The sequence below is a fragment of the Erpetoichthys calabaricus genome, chromosome 8 (assembly GCF_900747795.2).
Source record: "Erpetoichthys calabaricus chromosome 8, fErpCal1.3, whole genome shotgun sequence".
Lineage (NCBI taxonomy): Eukaryota > Metazoa > Chordata > Cladistia > Polypteriformes > Polypteridae > Erpetoichthys > Erpetoichthys calabaricus.
Window position 1 is genome coordinate 115,352,227 of NC_041401.2, and position 22,245 is coordinate 115,374,471.

General features: G+C 37.3%; 1 protein-coding gene across 1 annotated transcript in view; it reads right to left on the minus strand.

Annotated features, from left to right (window-relative positions):
- The window catches only part of cep104 (centrosomal protein 104), a 203,366-nt gene that overhangs the window by 70,825 nt on the left and 110,296 nt on the right, over positions 1-22,245 (minus strand). Inside the window, exons 17-19 of the mRNA XM_028807321.2 lie at positions 18,254-18,290; positions 5,405-5,477; positions 2,578-2,686 (exon numbers count right to left, since the gene is read on the minus strand). Of these exons, the coding sequence (XP_028663154.2) occupies positions 2,578-2,686; positions 5,405-5,477; positions 18,254-18,290 (219 nt within the window). The remainder of the gene's footprint in view (positions 1-2,577; positions 2,687-5,404; positions 5,478-18,253; positions 18,291-22,245) is intronic.

A 22,245-nucleotide genomic window follows, 5' to 3' on the forward strand; every position in this document is an offset into this window, starting at 1 on the left:
AAACTGCCCCATACGGAGCTCCCTCGCTACAACTAATGTTTGACAGCTGAATTCTGTTGCCAATATGAGGATATTCTGGTGAAATATAAGGTACACAATCATGTAATTAAGAGGCATGGGCAATGTTCAACATTTTGCAATATCTGTAATTTATCTTATTTTAATTACTGCGTGATGCTTTGAAATTATTAACAGTCCACATTGGTGACTTTGGACGTACGCACAAAATCCTCCCAAAGATAATGCATAGTTACTGTCTATGTCGATTAACCAGTTTGGGTATGATATGTGATCAGACTGGCTAGAAGGGCTCCTATCAATTAAAAATCACCTTTTCGGTTCTTTGAGAATCTACAAGTATGTACAGTATGTACATTTTACACAAAAGAGTATTTTGTTCTTATTAAAAAATTATTAATGGATGGCCCTGGCAATCTGTTTGGACAGGCATGGACCCCTGAGGCCCACCCAGGGTGACAGGTCTGACTTGTGGATCAAGGAGCACAGCAGTGGGGCAGAAAAGAAAAGAAAAAAAGAACGTTTTGAAGGGGTCTAGCTGTACATTTTGCTAATGGAAAAAACAACAAGCTAATCATTCAAAATTATGAAAAGGCTGATTGTGGAACTGGAGTGCAAAAAATAGATCTGCAAAATAGTACATATTTGCATATCACAAGTAACACAATTTCAAAATTATTGCAGGTAAAATAAACAATCGTTCTTTTACAATCGAATGTCATCTTTTGTGTTTTTAAATAAATCTGAATTACACTCAAATAGCAATGTTCAAACTGACAGTCCTATTCATCAGATACACTGTATAACGTATACCTTAAATCTTAGCCTTCATGATTTGTTAATCGCTTTGTCTTAAATCACAATTTCATTTTGAACTCAATTAATCATTCAGCCCTACTGTCACCCCTCTAAAATTTGAGGTTCACTACATCTTGATTGCTCATAAGTGGAACTGAAAACAATTCAGTTGTACACAACTGTAAATACCCTGTGCCTAACCCAGAGTACCACCTATAGACTGATCCTTCCCTAGAGTACATGTATGTAAAGTAACAGAAACTAAGAATTTGTACCTAAGTTTTCTTCATGGTCCATACTGATTTTGCTTGAGCCACTTCTTAATTTTGCTATCCCTCTATTTTCAGCATGTTATCTTTGAATGTTATCTGTCTCCTCCTATATATACATTATATCCTATATATATATACATGCCACCTTTTAAACGTCTGGTAAAGGGCTGGTGCCTATCCCTACAATTTAGGGTGCAGAATTCACTCGTATTAGACCAATTTAGAGTTGACCTCATATGTAGTTCTTTGGAATGTGGGAGTAAAACTGGAGCACCCATCAAAAATACCATACAGACAAAGGGAGAATATGCAAACTCCACTTAAGCACTGGTTGGACCAGAGATTCAAATCTACTGCTCTGTATCTGTGCAGTCCTAGGGTACAACTCACAATTAAACAAGATAAATAGTTTATGTACATTAGCTCGCACTCTACACAAAAGCATTGATGGAATACTTTGTGAAAGTGCATTAATCCTGGTTGTACTCGTTCATTAAGGTATTTTAAAGTATTTCATAATGATGCTTCATTTGTCTTTAAAACAAAGTGAAAGAATTATTTACCATTAAATGATATTTTATCTATGTTCTGGCTTTCTCTGATCTTAGCACAGTATATGTAAAATATTTAAAATTTGTAAAAAAATTATAAAATAGCATGTTAAAAACACAATAAAAACTAGGTATAGTTATATTCAATATGAAATATTCATTAGTATATTGTTTTTAGGTAATGCTAAATTTAAAAAAACTCATAAAAAATGTCAATGTGACCAAAAGTGGAAAAATGGGTTGTGAAGGATTGCCGGCTTTTTACTCCGGTCCTCACCCCCAGGCCGCCAGGAGGAGCTCTCCCAACAGCGTGGACGTGCCCCGAGTTCCAGCAGGGCCGCCTGGACTATGTAGTTTTTATACACAGCCCTGCTGGATACCTTGGGGGCCACCGGGAGTCGCTGTAGGGGGGCTCGTGGACTCTTATGCGCCCTATAACCCGGGAGTACGTCACGGTCACGTGACAGGAAGAAACGATGTGCTCCCGGGTTGAAGAAAAGGACTGTTTACCCTGACCCGGAAGGGATAAGGAACTGTGGACGGATTGGACAGGAACACCTCCGGGTCAGGGTGTATAAAAGGACGATGGGAAATCCCAGACGCTGAGCTGAGCTGGGTGGAAGGGTGGCAACGCGTCTGGGAGTGTGGAGGATTATTGTTTATTGTTATTATTATTGAGTATTGTGGAGAGGAGGGTGCTTTGTGCACTTTATTATTAATAAACCATTATTTGGACTTTTACCTGGTGTCTGAGGTCTAGTCTGAGGGTTCAAGGGGTCACGGAGACCTCTATCTGTCACAGGGTTTAGAGAATTACTGATGAATGAATGGAATTTTAAAATTGTCACTGTTATTGCAATTTGTAATACAATGTTCAAATTTTTAATATGGTCGAAGTAAGGGATTTTCTACATTCCCCTTACCTTTACTCATCATACCTGTCTGCAGTGTTCACAGCGTTTCAGCATTGGACAGTGTTTCCAGTAATGCAGATCTAAGCCTTCTTCTGTAAAGGAGTCATCTCTCTCACCACAGAATATACATAAGCTAACACAAATACAAATAAATAACAGTTAATTACATATTCTTCTTTTTCTTCCGGCCGCTCCTGTTAGAGGTTGCCACAGCAGATCATCTTTTTCCATATCAGTTAATCACATATAAAATATCCATCCATCCATCCATTATCCAACCCGCTATATCCTAACTACAGGGTCACGGGGGTCTGCTGGAGCCAATCCCAGCCAACACAGGGTGCAAGGCAGGAAACAAACCCCGGGCAGGGCGCCAGCCCACCGCAGGGCACATACACATACACACCAAGCACACACTAGGGACAATTTAGGATCGCCAATGCACCTAACCTACATGTCTTTGGACTGTGGGAGGAAACCCATGCAGACACAGGAGAACATGCAAACTCCACGCAGGGAGGACCTGGGAAGCGAACCTGGGTCTCCTAACTATGAGACAGCAGTGCTACCACTGCGCCACCGTGCCTCCCATATAAAATAAAATAAAATAAAAGTGAGCCAATGTCAAACACATTTTCTACAATAGAACTTCAGATCAGAAACACAACTAGTATTCAGCATTGTTTCAGGTTTATTTTAAAAATGTATGGGTCCCATAAAGTTCAGTGACCAAAAGCACAACATCTCACTTCATGGCGTACAAATATTTCAAGTTCTTTGAACTGTCTTTCTTATTTTTTAAATGTTTTTTTATGGTTAAAGACCTACTTCTCACATTTACAAATAGTGGTTTTATCATTAAATTTAACAGAGCTTGATTTAATGACACAAACTTTTTTTTATATACATGTGCTGCTGTTTTGCCTTTAAAAATGTCTCATTTTTAAATATACTAATTTTGCCCTGAGAATAAAATTACAAAAATGCCCTGAGAATATAATTATTTTAACTGCTTATCAAATTTCACCATTCTATTAGAAGCTCAATGCATCTTGTACAAGCCATTTTCTTTCATTCACACAAGACAAGGGATAAAGCATTGTCATTTCCTTTTCTGTCTCCATCACTAAAACTGAGAGGGAGCTCACTTGACTGCAACCTGATAGATTTATCAGTTTACATTAACCAGCTTTTCAAACATTTCTAATTAATATTTCATTACTTCAACATTTCATTTGACTTAAACTTGAACTCAAATTATTATTAGAAAGATTTGTGACAACACATGATTTACAAAGACAGTTACCACCACAGAATGAAGCAAAGTGTGTTAATAACATGTTTAAGACACATTTTGATGGCTAACCCCTAGACATTCTTGATGGTAACATGCAGCAGCAGCAGCTCCAGTAGAAAATAGGTCCATTTCTGTAGCTAAGGCTACTGCATAATGCTAAAGCCACATGGGTCAAGAAAAACCCGAGCAGAACTCCTGAAAGTGTTGAGTATTGTGGGGAAGCTTTGGCTAACACACCTCTTAAGCTATGTACATAAAATACTTTTAAGGTATCAACACTTATTTTAGAATGCATTATAATATGCTTATGCAAAAAAGGGGAGCTAAACTTTTAAATGTATCCCTCATTTTCCTTTAGTAATGTATATACCAAGACATGTGTACACTAATATGAAAACGAATAATATTTTTTAATTGGAACTTATTAGTAGGCTTTCAAATATTCAAACATGCTTATTTTTTTGCTTTGCTGAACTTATTCTGAAAATGCAATGTAGCTGGAATCTTGAAACCTTGGCTAATGAAGCAAAACAATTTTAGAAGAAAAAAAAATAAAATGCAGAGGAAGCAAGCTAGAAATTTGTCAGACAGGTTTCAGCAATGCAGTTAGGGGACCCCATATGGCTGCAGGTTTTTGTTCCAAGCACTTCATTAAGTTATTTTCTCTCTTGCTGATCTCATTTAATTATCTGGTCTTTTTTCTCTTCTCTTATTTTGTATTCAAGGGAGAGAGAATGGTGATTGGAGCGGATTTCAATGGATATGTTGGTGAAGGGAACAGAGGGGATGATGAGGTGATGGGTAGGTATGGGGTCAAGGAAAGGAATAAAGAAGGTCAGTGGGTAGTGATTTTGTGAAAAGGATGAACATGGCTGTGGTGGCTACATATTTTAAGAAGAAGGAAGAACACTGGGAGACATATACAAGTGGAGGAAGAAGCACACAGGTGGATTATATCCTATGCAGGAGGGTCAGTCTGAAGGAGAATGGAGACTTCAAAATGGTGGCAGGGGAAAGTGCACTTAGGCAACATAGGATGGTGGTCTGTTGGACGATGCTGGAGATCAAAAAGAGGAGAATGAGGAAGAGGAAGGCCTAAGAGAAGGTTTATGGATATGGTGAGAGAGGACATGCAGGTGATGGGTGTAACAGAACAAGATGCAGAGGACAGAAAGATATGGAAGAAGATGATCCGCTGTGGCAACCCCTGATGGAAGCAGCCGAAAGAAGAAGATTAGTGACCATTTTGTACCCACTACTTTGATCTGCTACTAGAAATAAAACTTCTAGGTTCAAGAACCAAATTAAAGTTTTAATAGGACAAGGACTGCTTTAGTTTTTCTTTAGACTCAGTGGTAAAAATTAATGAAAAAAATTTTGTGATACACAAAAACCTCCTTGAAATTATTATGAAATGTCATCATTAGATCCTACTCAGTGAATGTAAAGGGAAACACTCATCATATTTTCACATTTTACCATCAATTCATGGTGATAAAGGCCTTTCATTTATAATTAATTTAATTTTAAAAAAATCACATAAAAATTCCTTACTTGTCTAAGTAATTTACAACAGAAGAGTGATCATCCCCAGAATCAGCTATTGCAGAAGGGGCCTTTTTTCCACCTAAGAAGAAAAAAAACCATTTATACATACAGTATATATACACATACATACATATATACCACCACCACCACCATGGACTCATCTCACCCAGAGAGATAGAGGTTAGGAACACGCACTGATACAGCACATTGCCTCACCCACCACATGACAAACCAACTCAGGATCCCACATATATATATATATATATATATATATATATATATATATATATATATTATATATATATATATATATTATTATATATATATATATATATATATTATATATATATATATATATATATATATATATATATATATATTATATATATATATATATATATATTATATATATATATATATATATTATATATATATATATATATATATATTATATATATATATATATATATATATATATATTATATATATATATATATATATATATTATATATATATATATATATTATATATATATATATATATATATATATATATATATATATGGCTTTGCTTACCAACTCCCCAGCCTGTGCTACGTGCCAGCCACTTCGTGTCTCTACCGCTCGCGTATGTGGATTTCACTTTCACTAAAAACAAATCTTTTAATTCTCATGGATACGCCTCTTCATTGGGAATAAACACTACTTTTCCCTGATGGCAACACGAATTAGACGATCTACAAATCTCTGACTTAAAGTTTAAATACAAACAATATATTCGATCTCTTTTCTCTGTTACGTTATTGCACTGAGTAATAATTTCCATTTGTTTGCGCTAATGCGATCTTTACTATCTTTTTTTGAGACGTTCGAACTTTAGTACTTTCATTATCTTTAACCTGCTCTGCATGTGTATCGCGCCAATGTTTTTGAATTCTTTATGATGTTCTACTTTGTCATCTACTCTTTGCCTTTTATTTCCGGCCCTGGGTGTGGTTAAATCTCTTGGCACAAAGTCTTGTCTCACCGGACCTGAAATTATCTCTCTGAAAAAGTCACGTCTCATCCCAGGATTTTTTTATAATATAATATATATAAGCCCGGGCTCCTAGAAACTATTGAAATCGTCAGAAAAAAAAATTAAATGTAGAGATATCAGGTACTTGAAAGGCAAAAGTATGACGTGTATTCTTTCTCCGAGGTAGAACCCTCGTCATCATCTGAGTTCACCTCTGCTATAGCACATCTTTATGTGAAAACAGCAGTGTCAGATCAGGGGGAGTGTGAATGTAACTGGGAGAATAAAACTGAATAAAAAAAACAACGCTAACCTTTACAAGTACCATACATTTACACCGGCTGTTACAAACTCAAATCAAATGTATGTTTTTATTCTAAAATAGTAATAATAAGAGCAGTTCACTTTTCAAAACAGAGTCGTGTGGGATCGAACTTATGACCCTTTGATTACCAGTCAGCAGCTCTTACAGTTACGCCACCAAAGCAGTCAGGTTAAAGATGCGTCAATGACGCACCCCAACATGGGTTCTTTTTCTGCAGTTATATTCTTGAATAAAAGCACACTTGTTTTGTTATACTTGTACCTTTTGTGAAAGTGTTTATGTGATATTTGGACTTCAGGCTTCACACATTATATGCTTCATGTCTACATTTTGTCAATTATTACTAAAACATGAAAAACGTTTCTGTTTTAACGATGTGTAGATTGTTCTGGACACGGAACACACATGAAATGCATGTTCCAAATAACGATATAGTATTTACTCTAGTCTATACAATTCTAAGCAACTGACACGCAGGTAAAAAGAATTGAGCTGAGAAAACTTGTGCGGTGGTGGGGGGATGTGAGAGCAGGCTGCTTGCTGCTTGCTGTTTATTGACACATTTAAAAGACAAAAGACGCTGATGGAGAGGTGCAAAGTGATTTAAGGTGGGACGGATTTACAAGTTTTTCTGTAGGCTTTGCCAATTCTAGTGCTAATCAGAACATTAGAAAAATCTAGATGAGAACAGGACATTCAGCCCCACAAAGCTCGCCATTCCTATCCAATTAATTGTTCCAAAACAACATCAAGTCTAGCTTTGAAAGAGACTAAATTCCTACTGTTTACCACAATACATAATAACTTTTTCCATGTGTCTATGGTTCTTTATATGAAGAAAAACATCCTAATGTTTGTGCAAAATTTACCCTTAACAACTTTCCAGCTGTGTCCCTGTGTTCTTGATGGAGTCATTTTAAAGTAACAGTCTTGATCCACTGTACTATTTTCCTTTGTACGTTTGAACACTTCAATCATGTCTACTCTTAATCTCCTTTTGCTTCAACTAAAATGGCTCAGTTCTTCATGACTCATTCTCTGTAGCCTTAGAATCAGCCTGGTCACTCTTCTCTGGACATTTTGTAGCAATGTTATGTACTTTTTACAGCCTGGACACTAAAACTGCATACATTACTCCAGATGATGTCTAACCAGTGTGTTATTAAGCTTGAGAATAGCCTCCTTAGACTTGTACATGACACATTATATTTTAATTTACAGTTGCTTGTATCTATAAATCATTAAATGGTCGAGGTCCGGCTTACTTGTCTGAACTTATCATGACTTACAAACCAGACCGCACATTAAGATCTCAAGATGCCGGTCTGCTTATGATTCCAAGGATTAATAAAATAACAGTGGGGGGTCGAGCTTTTAGTTACAGGGCCCCTAAACTGTGGAATGGTCTGCCTGCTACTATAAGAGATGCCCCTTCGGTCTCAGCTTTTAAATCCTGGCTGAAGACTCACTACTTCAGTTTAGCATATCCTGACTAGAGCTGCTGGTTAACTGTTCAGACTGCATCTCTGTTGTTAGTCATTAGCACTTAAACATAAGTAACATGACAGTTATAATTGTATACTAACCCTCACTTATTCTGTTTTTCTTCTCGGTACTCAAATGTGGCACTTGGTGCCACGGCCCACCTGCCAAGTTGTTTTGCCTGCCTAAGGAAAAGTCATCCCAGATGGAGGATCGCAGGAATCGTGGGAGAGAGGGGTCCTTTCATCGGATTGGCTGGCCCAGCACTGTTTCAGCTGTGGAATGGCCAAATGGGGGAGGCAGCTTGAAGGATGAGGTCTCCATGACTCTATACAAATACAAATCTTATTATGGGATATATCATCTACTGTTAAATTCTGCTCTGTACTACTAAAATTTATATATATTTTTTTTTTATTTCTTACTATATTGAGAAATTGTTCTGTGTACTGTACTGTATTGTATTGACCCCCTTCTTTTGACACCCACTGCACGCCCAACCTACCTGGAAAGGGGTCTCTCTCTGAACTGCCTTTCCCAAGGTTTCTTCCATTTTTCCCTACTAGGTTTTTTTGGGAGTTTTTCCTTGTCTTCTTAGAGAGTCAAGGCTGGGGGGATGTCAAGAGGCAGGGCCTGTTAAAGCCCATTGCGGCACTTCCTGTGTGATTTTGGGCTATACAAAAATAAACTGTATTGTATTGTATTGTATCTGCCCGATCATCATTTTTGTATAACGGGGTATTATTTGCCATTTTCCAGTCCTTCAGAATTTCATAAATGTGCAGTGAATTACTAAAAATATGCATCAAAGGTTTTTATATATGTACTCAATAACCTTCTTAAGAATTCGAGAATAAATATCACCTGGTCCTGATGATTCTTTTGATTTCAGCCTATTTAATTTAATCAGTTCTTCTCCATCTAAAATTTCCAAATCTTTTAGTACCTCCTTAGTAGTCCCTTTTACTGCTGGGGGGTTATCCACTGTCTCACATGTTAAGACCTTAGAAAACTGCAATTTTAGAACATCTGCTGTTTCAAAGTCTATATTTTTTTAATTCCCCTTTACTACTCCTGATGTGCTTCATCTCCTCCTTGACTGTTCTTTTACTACTAAAATAGTGAAATAATCTCTTTGGGTCATCTTTCACCTTCTCTGCTATATTCTTCTCTAACTGCCTTTTAGCTTCCCTAATATCCTTCCTTAATGGTTGCCCTCATGCTCACTCACATGGCCTACAATTCACATTGGAGTTATTAGCCATGTATACTTTATACAGCTGTTTTTTTCTTTGTTGCTTCTTTTTCAACTCTTTATTAACCAACTGTGAAGTTTTTTAAAATTTCCTATTACTACCAAGTTTTGTACCTGTCCTTTGTTATACAGTACTGTGCAAAAGTTTTAGGCAGGTATTAAAAAATGCTGCAAACAAAGAATGCTTTCAAAAATGGAAGTGTTAATCATTTATTTTCACCAATCAACAAAATGCAGTGAATGATCAAAAGAGAAATCTAAATCAAATCAATATTTGGTGTGACCACCCTTTGCCTTCAAAACAGCATCAATTCTTCTAGGTACACTTGCACACAGTTTTTGAAGGAACTCGGCTGGTAGGTTGTTCCAAACATCTTGGAGAACTAACCACAGATCTTCTGTGGATGTAGGCTTCCTCACATCCTTCTGTCTCTTCATGTAATCCCAGACACACTCGATGATGTTGAGATCAGAGCTCTGTGGGGGCCATACCATCACTTCCAGGACTTCTTGTTCTTCTTTACACTGAAGACAGTTCTTAATGACTTTGGCTGTATGTTTGGGGTCATTGCCCGGCTGCAGAATAAATTTGGGGCAAATCATACGCTTCCCTGAAGGTATTGCGTGATGGATAAGTATCTGCCTGTATTTCTCAGCATTGAGAACACCATTAATCCTGACCAAATCTCCAACTCCATTTGCAGAAATGCAGCCCCAAACGTTCAAGGAACCTCCACCATGCTTCACTGTTGCCTGCAGACACTCATTATTGTACCGCTCTCCAGCCCTTCGACGAACAAACTGACTTCTGCTACAGCCAAATATTTCAAATTTTGACTCATCAGTCCAGAGCACCTGCTGCCATTTTTCTGCACCCCAGTTCCTATGTTTTCGTGCATACTTCAGTCGCTTGGCCTTGTTTCCATGTCGAAGGTATGGCTTTTTGGCTGCAACTCTTCCATGAAAACCACTTCTGGCCAGACTTCTCCGGACAGTAGATGGGTGTACCTGGGTCCCACTGGTTTCTGCCAGTTCTGAGCTGATGGCACTGCTGGACATCTTCCGATTTTGAAGGGTAATAAGCTTGATGTGTCTTTCATCTGCTGCACTAAGTTTCCTTGGCCGACCACTGCGTCTACGATCCTCAACGTTGCCCGTTTCTTTGTGCTTCTTCAAAAGAGCTTGAACAGCACATCTTGAAACCCCAATCTGCTTTGAAATCTTTGTCTAGGAGAGACCTTGCTGATGCAGTATAACTACCTTGTGTCTTGTTGCTGTGCTCAATCTTGCCATGACATGAAACTGTCTTCCACAACCTCACCTTGGTAGCAGAGTTTGGCTGTTCCTCACCCAGTTTTAATCCTCCTACACAGCTGTTTCTGTTTCAGTTAATGACTATGTTTCAACCTACGTGTGACATTGATGATCATTAGCACCTGTTTGGTATAATTGGTTGATCATACACCTGACTATAATTCTACAAAATCCCTGACTTTGTGCAACTGTACCTATAAGAATTGATGCTGGTTTGAAGGCACAAGGTAGTAACACTTAATATTGATTTGATTTAGATTTTTCTTTTGTTCACTCACTTTGCATTTTGTAAATTGATAACAATAAACAATCATTATTTATATTTCTGAAAGCATTCTTTGTTTACAGCATTTTTTCACACCTGCCTAAAACTTTTGCACAGCACTGTATGTAAAACATTTTTAAACCTGTTCCACTGCTCCTTGATTGTCTCCAAACGTAAAAGTTTATCCCAGTCCATCCTCATTTGAGATTGCTGCATCTGCTCAAAATTTGCCCTAACAAAGTTAAACTTAAAAGTATTGGTCTCTGCGTTCTTGCTGTGTCAAAACACTGAGAATTGTATTATGTCATGGTCACTTGACCCTAGAGGTTCAATCACCTCTACACCCTCAATTCTATCCTGATTATTACAAAATACTAAATCTAGACAGGCCTGTGTACTGAAATTACTGTTTGTATTGGGGGGTTTATAACACACTCCTAAAATAAGACCTTGTCCCTTTTTATTTAGCCATGTTTCTGTCAAAATTATGCTCAGCTACATACAACTCCAACTCACTTGTTGTATTTTTGATACTTCTAGCATTGAAGCAATCTATTTTTAATGTATTACTCGTTTTATTTTTGCACTTAAACTTTGGGCTAGAATTTACTATGCATATTTATTTTTACACTACTGATTGTTCCTTTGTGTAAAGTTTGAAACCTGGCCTGTTCTAAACTCCCTGCACCCCCATTCCCTAGTTTAAATAATTTTCGACTACTCATACGCCTACTCATACGCCTCTCCAACACATTGGTGCCTCTCCAGTTCAGAAGTAACCCATCGTGGCAGAGTAAGTTCCATCTGTTCCAAAAGTAGTCCCAATGACCCATAATCCTACACTCTTTTACCCTACTCCAGGGCTATTCAATTACAAATTCAGTTGGGCTGAGCAAGACATTTTCAACAGCCAGTAAGCAGCAGGTAATGACAAAGTTTACTGTAAATCAACACAAATTAATGTATTTAAAAACAAGTAATATTTTTTCATTGTTTCCCTTTTAAATTTGGTCACATCTGACACAGGCACATTAAAAAATATATAAAAAAAACAAAAAAAAGCTATATCTGAAAAGAATCTGATGTAGTAGCAATACATTTTTTCTACTTTTGAAATAAAAAAGGAATTATTTTATTCATATGACCTGGGCACATCTCAAAGTGCATAAAAATATAAAAAAGTGCACAGTATTAGCATTAACATTTGTTTCCCTTTTGAAATATGAGATCCTCACCCAATTTAAATGGGTGGTAGTTTTTTTTTTCATAGAACTTTCACTCATACAGCTTTAATCACTCATATGACAGAGGTTAAATTTGAGTTCCACAACAACGCCTTTCCTGTGAAAATTTTTTTTTCCCCTGAGTAAATGTTTAAGAGCAAGGCTGCAAGTATGGCATGAAAGTGGATTAGTACATTTATTTTAAAATGTCTTTTATACAGAGTTCTTGGGTGTCAAGTAATGAATCATTAATTATAATTATTACTACTATTATTTTTACTAAATCATTTTCTATGTGTCTTTGTGGGCAGCACAGTGGCACAGTGGGTAGCGCTGCTGCCTCGTAGTTAGGAGACCCGGGTTCGCATCCCGGGTCCTCCCTGCATGGAGTTTGCATGTTCTCCCCGTGTCTGTGTGGGTTTCCTCCGGGTATTCCGGTTTCCTCCCACAGTCCAAAGACATGCAAGTTAGGTGCATTGGCGATTCTAAATTGTCCCTAGTGTGTGCTTGGTGTGTGTGTGTGTGTGTGTGCGCGCCCTGCGGTGGGCTGGTGCCCTGCCCAGGGTTTGTTTCCTGCCTTGTGCCCTGTGTTGGCTGGGATTGGCTCCAGCAGACCCCTGTGACCCTGTAGTTAGGGTATAGTGGGTTGGATAATGGATGGATGGATGTTTCTTTGTTGAGTTTCCATTGAAGAATTTATTGGTAATAGAACATATAGCGCACGCCAAAACGACTAAAGTAACAGCTAACGAAGTGCCATTTTTTGATACCATTTTAACAAAGTTTACTGTCCGCCAGCAATCACAGAGTAGCCCAATAAAGCAAAAGTAATACACTGGCACCTTAAAACGTAGATTTCATCACATTGCTGTGCATGACGAAACAGCATGCAGGCGACTGCTCTTACATGTTTACTGATGGACAGGTTGGCATTTTGCATGAGGTATGCGTTAAATCAAAAGAAAAAAGGCATGCAAAGATGTGCGAACACACGGAGATCGGTGACAATTACACCTTAGTGTGCCGCACCAAATCAGAAGGGACAACTGAATTCCACGGGGCACAATTATCTTCATAACAGGGGACCTACTGTATATGATGGGCAGATGAATTTCAAATATTTTGCATGCCTACCTTTTGTTGTGATGTCTGGTTGCGTCATATTCAACCCTTCATTCATTATTCTGGCACAAGCGTAACCAGCCTCTCACTGAAATTCACAGCCATCCCATCTGCAGTGCCGTGTACTTAGAAATATTTTCCCACACGCGTCTCCAAGTCTGACGTCATTTTCGCCGCAACTCCCTCGCAGCACAGGGTATAAACCAGCCTTTATGCAGCTCAGTGATATGCAAGGGGCAGCCCATACTGACACATATGTTAATGGCACATACGCTCAACAATAAAAAAAAATAGTCTTTTACATTTGTTACAATATAAATAGTTTAAAGTTTCAATGATTTCATTTACAATTGGCAAACTATATAGAAATGATAATCGCCAAAGCCTATTTTTGGTCACATTTACAATCATTTTATTTGCAGTCTGGAGCCCAGGTGGGACCATAGGCTGGGATATTCGGAGGTTGCTTCTGTGCTGCATGTGGCCCATAGGCCACCATTTGAATAGGCCTGCCCTACACCAAGATTTCAGCCATACGTTAAGCCTTCTAATCTCAGTCTCACCTGGACTGGTGTGTGGGGCAGGCAGAATGTCAGAGAAGACTACCTTGTCAGTTCTAATCCTCAGTCTGGCACAGAACTCTTTAAATTTGGATTGCAGAACTGGCAGACTACCTTTATGTACAGTCAGGTCCATAAGTATCTGGACCGTGACACAACTTTCATAATTTTATCTCTCTTCACCACTACAATGCATTTGAAACAAAGAAATCAAGATGTGACTGAAGTATAGACTTTCAGCTTTAATTCAAGTGGTTTAATAAAAATACTTTATGAGCTATTCAGAAAAGAGAGACATGTTATACAAACCCCCCCCATTTTCAGGGGCCAAAAAGAATTTGTACAAAATAAAATAATAATAAATATAAAGATCATTTTCAATATTTGATTGAAATTCCTGTATAGTCAATGACTCTCTGAATTCTAGAACCTTTGGCCTTGGCCATCTCCAAATTCTGGGTCTCCAACCTGGTAATACTTTGCCAGGCTTTTACGGCAGCTGTCTTCAGTTGCTGCATGTTTGTTGGACTTTCTGCCATCAGTTACTGTATGTCTTCAGCAAGAGAAATGCATGTACAATTGGGTTGAGGACAGTTGACTGACTGACAAGTGCATTCAAAAGCACTTGGTTTGCTTTCAGAGTATGTTTTGGCTCATTGTCCTCCTGTACTGTGCAAAGTGATCCTATCAGTTTTGCAGCATTTGGCTGAATCTGAGCAGACCGTATAGCCCTATACACTTCAGAATTCATCCTGCTACTTCTGTCAAAAGTCATATCATCAATAAATATTAGTGACTGACTACCATTCACAGTCATGCATGATCATGCCAGTAAACTGCCTCCAACATGTTTCACAGATGATGTGGTATTCATTGTATCATGAGTCGTTTCTTCCCTTCTCCATGCTCTTTGCTTTCCAACATTCTGGTATATATTAATTTTCGTTTCCTTTGTCCAAAGAAAACTGTTCCAGAACTGGACTGGCTGTTAAAAATGTTTTCTGGCAAAGTCTAATCTGTCCTTCCTATGCTTTAGGTTATTGAGAGTTCACAGAGACAGCTTCCAGATGCAAATTCCACACTTAGAATCAATTCAAGACTGTTTACCTGGTTTTTAGTTAATGAAATGATGATGGAACTGCTCTCACCTGGCTATGGAACATCTTGTCAGTCAACTGTCCAAATACTTTTGAGCAGATTGAAATAGAGGAGGCTATGCAGAAAAATGGCTGTCATTCCTAAACGGCTCATATTATATTTTTGGTAAACCCCTTAAATTAAAGTTGAAAGTATACACTTCAATCACATAATGATTGCTTTATTTCAAATTCATTGTGGTGGTGTACAAAGCCAAAATTATGAATATTGTGTCATTGTCAAAATACTTATAGACCTCACTGTATGTCATTTGTTCCAACAAGGACAATGTCAACTGGATCGAGCCCTGCTCTGGCCAACAGCCTATCAACCCATTCCAGGGAGGTCTCCCCATCTGTGTACCCGGAAGGAAACATACCGCACAAGACTAATAATTGAGTCTCCAACTACTACTACCTCTATCTTTCTAAGAATTGGTTTGAGGTGGCCCATTGTGGATCTTCATACCTGCCTACCACCTCAGAATCGTCAGAAACACTATTCAGCTCTACAAGGTCCTGAAAATGGTTTGACACTGCCAATTCTGAGGTTAATGCCCCCAGACAGTGTGCACTCTTTACCTTGCGACTTGTGATAGTGAGCCACCTATCTCTACCTGTCTGGTCTGGAATCTCCTCCTGCACCACCTTAGACTGGTGCCGCCAAGACAACCTCCAAAGAGTCAAACATCCAACAAACTTGCATTGCACTGTCCTCATTATTAAAATCTGACTTTGGATTACTAAAACTGTTCAACTTTTATTAAAATTAAATGCTTTTAACTTAATTGGTAAAACTAAAAAGATAAAGTTAAAAACTGGATTTAAAAAACTGCATGTATGCCCTTCTTTGAATTTAACTTTACTTTTCTCTGTCTATTCCTAACATTGCACTCCTTTTATTTGTTACATAATTTGTATTCTATTATATTAATAAACCCTTTCCCTCTAGCCCTCTTAATAGCTCTACTTTCCAGACTGCTAAGAACTGTTCCATCCAGTAAACGTATTTCACAGTTCTTCCTTCTTACTAAGAAAAAATGCTTACTGCAGAGCCCCTCTCTTAATCGCTTTGAAGTCAGGCACAAACCTGTGCTTAAAATTAATGCTTCTTGAGCCCTCACTTTCCATACTAATGTTAACACTTAACTGTACATGTGTTATATGGTGCTCTATCCAGTTTTTCTATATAAGCCTTGACTTTTTTCCACTGAGAAATCATCGTTACTTTAGCTATTTGATGCTACGACACCAGTTATTTATGATGACTTCCTCTATCGTCATATCACCTACTGCTTATTGTCTCACCTTGCAGACACTAGTTTCAATACAAAAAACAAGAATAAGAACAAGAACATTTATAAGTACAGGTAACAAGTAACTTTTCCAAATACTCCCCCAAACACTCAGCTGCTATGTGAACATTGACAGAATAAAACTGGAGCTTATTCAGTGCAGCCCCCCACGCCTGTCCTGATCTGACTCTAAGTAACAGCGCCAGCGTAAATTCACACCCGATCTGACGCTGTTCGTTTTCAAATAATATTGCATTAGTGCAGTGATGTTTTCTGATAAATTTTATACCCAATGTCCCATATATTTGTCTCTTTCTTTTTTTTCTCAGTGCTGCGTTGACATCGTGCACCAGAAGGCGTGAGCTTATTCAATGCAGCAGGAACACTCAATAAAACTGAATAAAAAAAATAAAGTGACAGTGAGATGCGAAGAAGGCAGATTCACCAGCGTTTGTGTATCGGCTTTTATCCCTCCAGATCAGAGAATGTCTAGTTCCATTGCCTCAAAACACTACTCAAATCTACCATTATTCCCAGTTTCAAATAAAAACTAACAGCATCAGATCCCTAGAGCGGTGTATGTATGGTGATTGTGACTGAGAGAATAAAAGTGAAAAAAAAGGTAACTTTTACAAGTACAGTTCTATAAATGTACATGGTCTGTTACAGACGCAAACCAAATGTATGTGTGTACTGTATAATATTAACAATAAGAGCAGCTCACTACTGCAAACAGCAAATACAGGAGACAGTCAGGATCGAACCGGGGACTCTTGATTATAAGTCGGCAATCTTACCGCTACGCCACAGAAGCTGTTATATTGTTCTTGAATCTTTTGTGAAAGTGTTTATTTGATCTTTGGACTTTGGGCTTCACACATTGTATAGTTTATGCCTACATTTTGTAACATTTGTTACTAAAATATGAAAAAGTTTCTGTTTCAACAATGTGTTTACACAGATTACTGTAGAAATGGAACACACATGAAATGCATGTGTTCCAAATAACGGTCTATTATTTCCACTCTAAAACTCCAGCAGTTCACTCACTCCTCAGATAATCAAACAAGGCATGAGCTGGGAGAATTTTGTGAACTTTCTACGATGGTGGGGGGATGGAATACCCGGCTGCTTGCCTTAATCGGCGCATTTACAGGACAAAAGACGCTGACGGAGGGGTGCGAATGGATTTAAGGTGGGCCAGATTTACGAGTTTTCTCGTAGGCTCTGGTAATTCTAGTGTTAATGCAAAATGTGAGTTGTGGACACCAACATTTTGTAAATGTTCAGGCAAAACAAGCTTATTCAGTTTGTTTGGGTTGAAATAAACTAAGAGAATAAACATTAGAAAACATGAGTAGCTCTCGGTCATTTTCATTTTGTAAAAGTAGCACACAGGGGAAAAAAGGTTGGAGACCCCTGGTCTATATTATGTTAGCTTTCTTCAATGAGTTTGTAGCTTTGAATGGCCTGCTCTTGTGAAAACTGTTCTAATGTTCTAATTGTAAAACCATCTCTAATCATATTCAGAACACTGAAATTGACCACCTCATACCTATGAAAATAACTTACTGCTATGATGAAACATGTAAAAAACAGTAGGCCAATTAATGTTTTTAAAAGTTTGACCTTAATAAGTTTAATGCACAACACTCTCTGTGCATAAAGCAGCTTTAATTTAAGGATATTTAGCATTAATTATTGTATAAGTGGAGTACACATATATTATATATATAAAATGTACACATTTGTTTTGTATTTGTTTAGCAGTTAATTTTCTTGAATTGTTAGATTTCCATGTATATCTAAATTATTTTTTTTCTTTCTGCTAAATATGTACTGTACATAAAATCATACATACCTGCTTTCCCAGCAATAAGCATGTCCCGTTCTTTATCCTGAAAATAATGAGGAAATACACAATAGTTAAATTATTTTGTTATTTCAGGTATATTACATTATGCAACATGACAAAAATAAGACTTCGTAGGCAAGAATAACTGAATACACAGTCTGATATTAACACTAGAATCCCTGAAGCCTATGAAAAAACTCATAATCCCAGCCCACCTTAAATCCCTTCGCAACTCTCCATCAGGGTCTTTTTTTTTGTAAATGTGTCGATCAGCACAAGCAGCAAGCAGCCTCCTATCCCATCACCCTCGTGACGGAGCGCGACTCGGGCAAAAACTTCTCCCAGCTTAAGCCAAGACTCTTTATCTGCATGTCAGGTGCTGGAGTTGTATAGGGTAAATAATATATTGTCATTTGGAATACATACATTTCATGTGTATTCCGCGTCTATAGCAAATGTAGGATGAAATGCGAGGCAGGAATTGTAGAACACATAACTATAAAAGAAACGTTTTTCGTAATTAATAATAATTGACAAAATGTAGGCATGAAGTGTATAATGTGTGAAGACTTAAGTCCAAATATCAAATAAACACTTTGGCAAAATATACAAGTATAACAAAACAAGTACGCTTTTATTCAAGAATATAACTGTAGAAAAAGAAATCGGGTAAGGGTATGACATTGATACGACAACTCAGTTGGTGCAGCAGTAAGAACTGCTGACTCGTGATCAAGAGGTCGCCGGCTTGATTCCAAGCATGACGGTTTTGAGTAGTGAGTTTCTCTTATTGTTACTATTATAGAATAAAAAATATATATTTGATTTGAGTCTGTAACAGCCGTTGTAAATTTATGGTACTTGTAAAAGTTAGCATTTTTTTTTTACATTCAGATTTATTCTCTCAGTCATGTTCACGCTCCCTCCGAGCTGACACTGCTGTTTTCAAATAAACATGTGTTATAACCAAGGTTATTATAGTTAAAGAAAACTAAAATCAAAACTGAAACTATTATTAAAAAAACATTTTCGTAAACTGAAATAAAATAATTAACAAAACCTAAATGAAAAACTAAAACTAAACGAAACTATTAAAGTTGCTGGAAAGACTAACTGAAATAAAATAATAATTTACTAAAATATTTTTAGTTTTCGTTTTTGAATGAATATTCTTGCCGTTAGACTTTAACCCTTGTAAGTTTTAACTCTAAAACAGAAAGTCATCCACCACAAGCCACCCGCATATATTCATCCAGTGAACAGCGGCTGTTCACACAGCATTTGCAGTGACAGAGCAAGCTGAGTGCAGGTGCGTAAAGCGTGTGAAATAGAAAGCGATTTGCGTGCCGCCTTTCCTTGTGCTTGTTGTATATCAAGATGTAATTCAAATGGCTGAAATCAGAATGTGCTGGTCAACAAAACGTTTACCATATGGACAGAAAAATCACGAGTGAGTAACGTTTCAGTTTATTTCCCAGGTGTCTGCTTTTTGTTGACAGCAATTCACCTGCCACTTCGCACAGGAGAAATCGTTTTTACTTTCTCATATACGAAGTATAAAGAAAGTATACTAATCATGAAAAAATTCGACCTTGATATTTTGATGAATCTTGACATTATAGACTAACAAGTGTCCAACAATACTGTTTTTTGGAGTTGTGTGTGTGCGCACGTGTGTGTGTGTATAAACACTATAAAACTCAAAAATGCACTCAAAAATGCAACTAGATAGTTGGATGAAATTCAGCATGTGGTTGTTACACCACAATTATAGATCTGTATTAACTTTTGGGTCAAATCCATCACCCGGAAGTGGTACTTTACCTGAACACACACTCGATTTTTTTTTAATTTATACAGCTGCAGAGTCCGATTTATTCAACTTTACTTTTATAATAATTGTTCAATATATTATTAATTGGATTTGTTGTTGATGGTTCCTTAATGTACATAATATAAAAATATAATCATTGTCTTGCGGTTTACTCCTCAAATATCCATCCCCATATCTGAGTATACAAGAAAGTCGAGGGGAGAGCACTCCCGGTTTTTGAAAATAAAACGGCACTGATCAAGAGACTGACTAGGTCATCATACAAGATCAGCATATTGTTGCTGACCAATCACTTTTGCTTTAAAAACATTGTTTAACAACGAAGCGATACAAACAAAGGTAGAGAGTCTGACAAGTGATGAAAAACTAAACATACTAATGGGTTTTTGTATTTGTTCCATTTTTATTAATTTATCTTTTTTAGTTCCTATTCACAACTCAAAATACCTGCTATTGATGAAAGTAATCCATTAGCAGAATTATATTTTAAAATATTTGTCTCCCTTTTTCAATGTTTTTCTCTCTCTCTCAAAATAGATAGTTGAAATAATAAACAATTCTTTTTGTTCTTAACATCAGACTTATAATACATATTGCACACCAGGGATTTTTCCTGCCTTGCATACAAGCCTGCTGGGGTAGACTCCAGATTTCCTGCAGTCCTACTCTGGATAAACAGGTTTAGATAATGTATATGTTGTTCTTAATTTCAGACTCTGTCTCTGTTGTTTTATGCCTGTCTGTACTCCTATTACCTGCTCTTGCTCTGCTCATTATGGGTTTACTGTCCTTTATGGTGGTCTATTCAAGACTCACTGCCCCTAACCTTGACACTACATGCTAGTTGTTCTTTGTTTCCCTCAATACAGCTAGGTGGGATCTGCACATTCATTCAAGTCTAAGAGCCCTGTTCTTCCTAAGCCCCTGTGATTTTCATGAGAAAATATTTAAAAAATTATAAAATTGTGTAAAATTGTTCATATTTAGTGTCTAGTTTTGATTATGCTTGTTTTTATTAGACAAAAACAAAACCAGATAGTAAACCATGTAGTGTAGTAAGCTACCACTAACATTAAACTCATATCCAAATCTGTTAAGTGTACAGTTCTGTCTGATTGTGACACAAAACTAATTCTTTAGGCGCTCCATGCCATATTTACTAAAACTAAAACTGAAACTAATATATATATAAATAAAATAGAAATGTCTTTGTGAAATAAAAACTAAACTAAAAGTAAAAATACACGATGAATGAAAACTAAAACTAAACTGAATTTCCAAGTAAGGTCAAAAAAATATAGAAATAAAAACTAATATAAAAAGGCAAAACTATAATAACCTTGTTTATAACAGATGAGGATGAGAGTTCTACATCGGAGGAAGAGAACAGAAGCCCTCCCCACAAGAAACATCCAGTCACACATAAGAACAACACAGCTGCACCAGGCATAAAAGTGAAAGATGGCACCATTTGGATGCAGCAACAGGTCAGGCGTCATCCTGCCAGTCAATGTGCCACATGTGTGTCCTTCAAAGAAAAAGTACGGCATGCCGAGCTCGCCAAGGTATTGTGCAAAGTCCTGTTTGTGATAATGTTTTGTGATGGTCTTTACATGAAAAACATTTCTTTGTGACTTATATAAACGTCAGTTCGAATGTTATTTACCTTGATTTATTTACTTATCTTCCTACAGTGTAAAGTCACAAGTAGACTGCAGAGCTTCCTGTGTTTGATCGACATGGGCATGCTGACAAAGTACACATGTAATACCACGACAAGTGCAACAGCAGTTTCCACCTGCAGCTAAAGACTCTTCAGTACACGAGCAACTTTCCACGCTAGTGTTTAGATCTGGATGGTGTATGTGCACAAAAAAAGAAGTCTTACTGACTGACGTGTCAGCTTTAGCATGTGAGCAATGACACTTCAGTATGTGAAAAATGGTATGAGAATGCAGTCAGACTTCATTTTTTGGGCACATACACTGTCCAGATCTGAAGAGGAGCTCACTACTCAAAAAGGTCGTGCTCAGAATCGAGCTGGTGACCTCTTGATTACGAGTCAGCAGTTATTACCACTGCACCAACCGAACTGTCGTTTCAATGTTGTACCCTTACACAATTTCTTTTTCTACGGTTACATTCTTGAATAAAAGCGCACTTG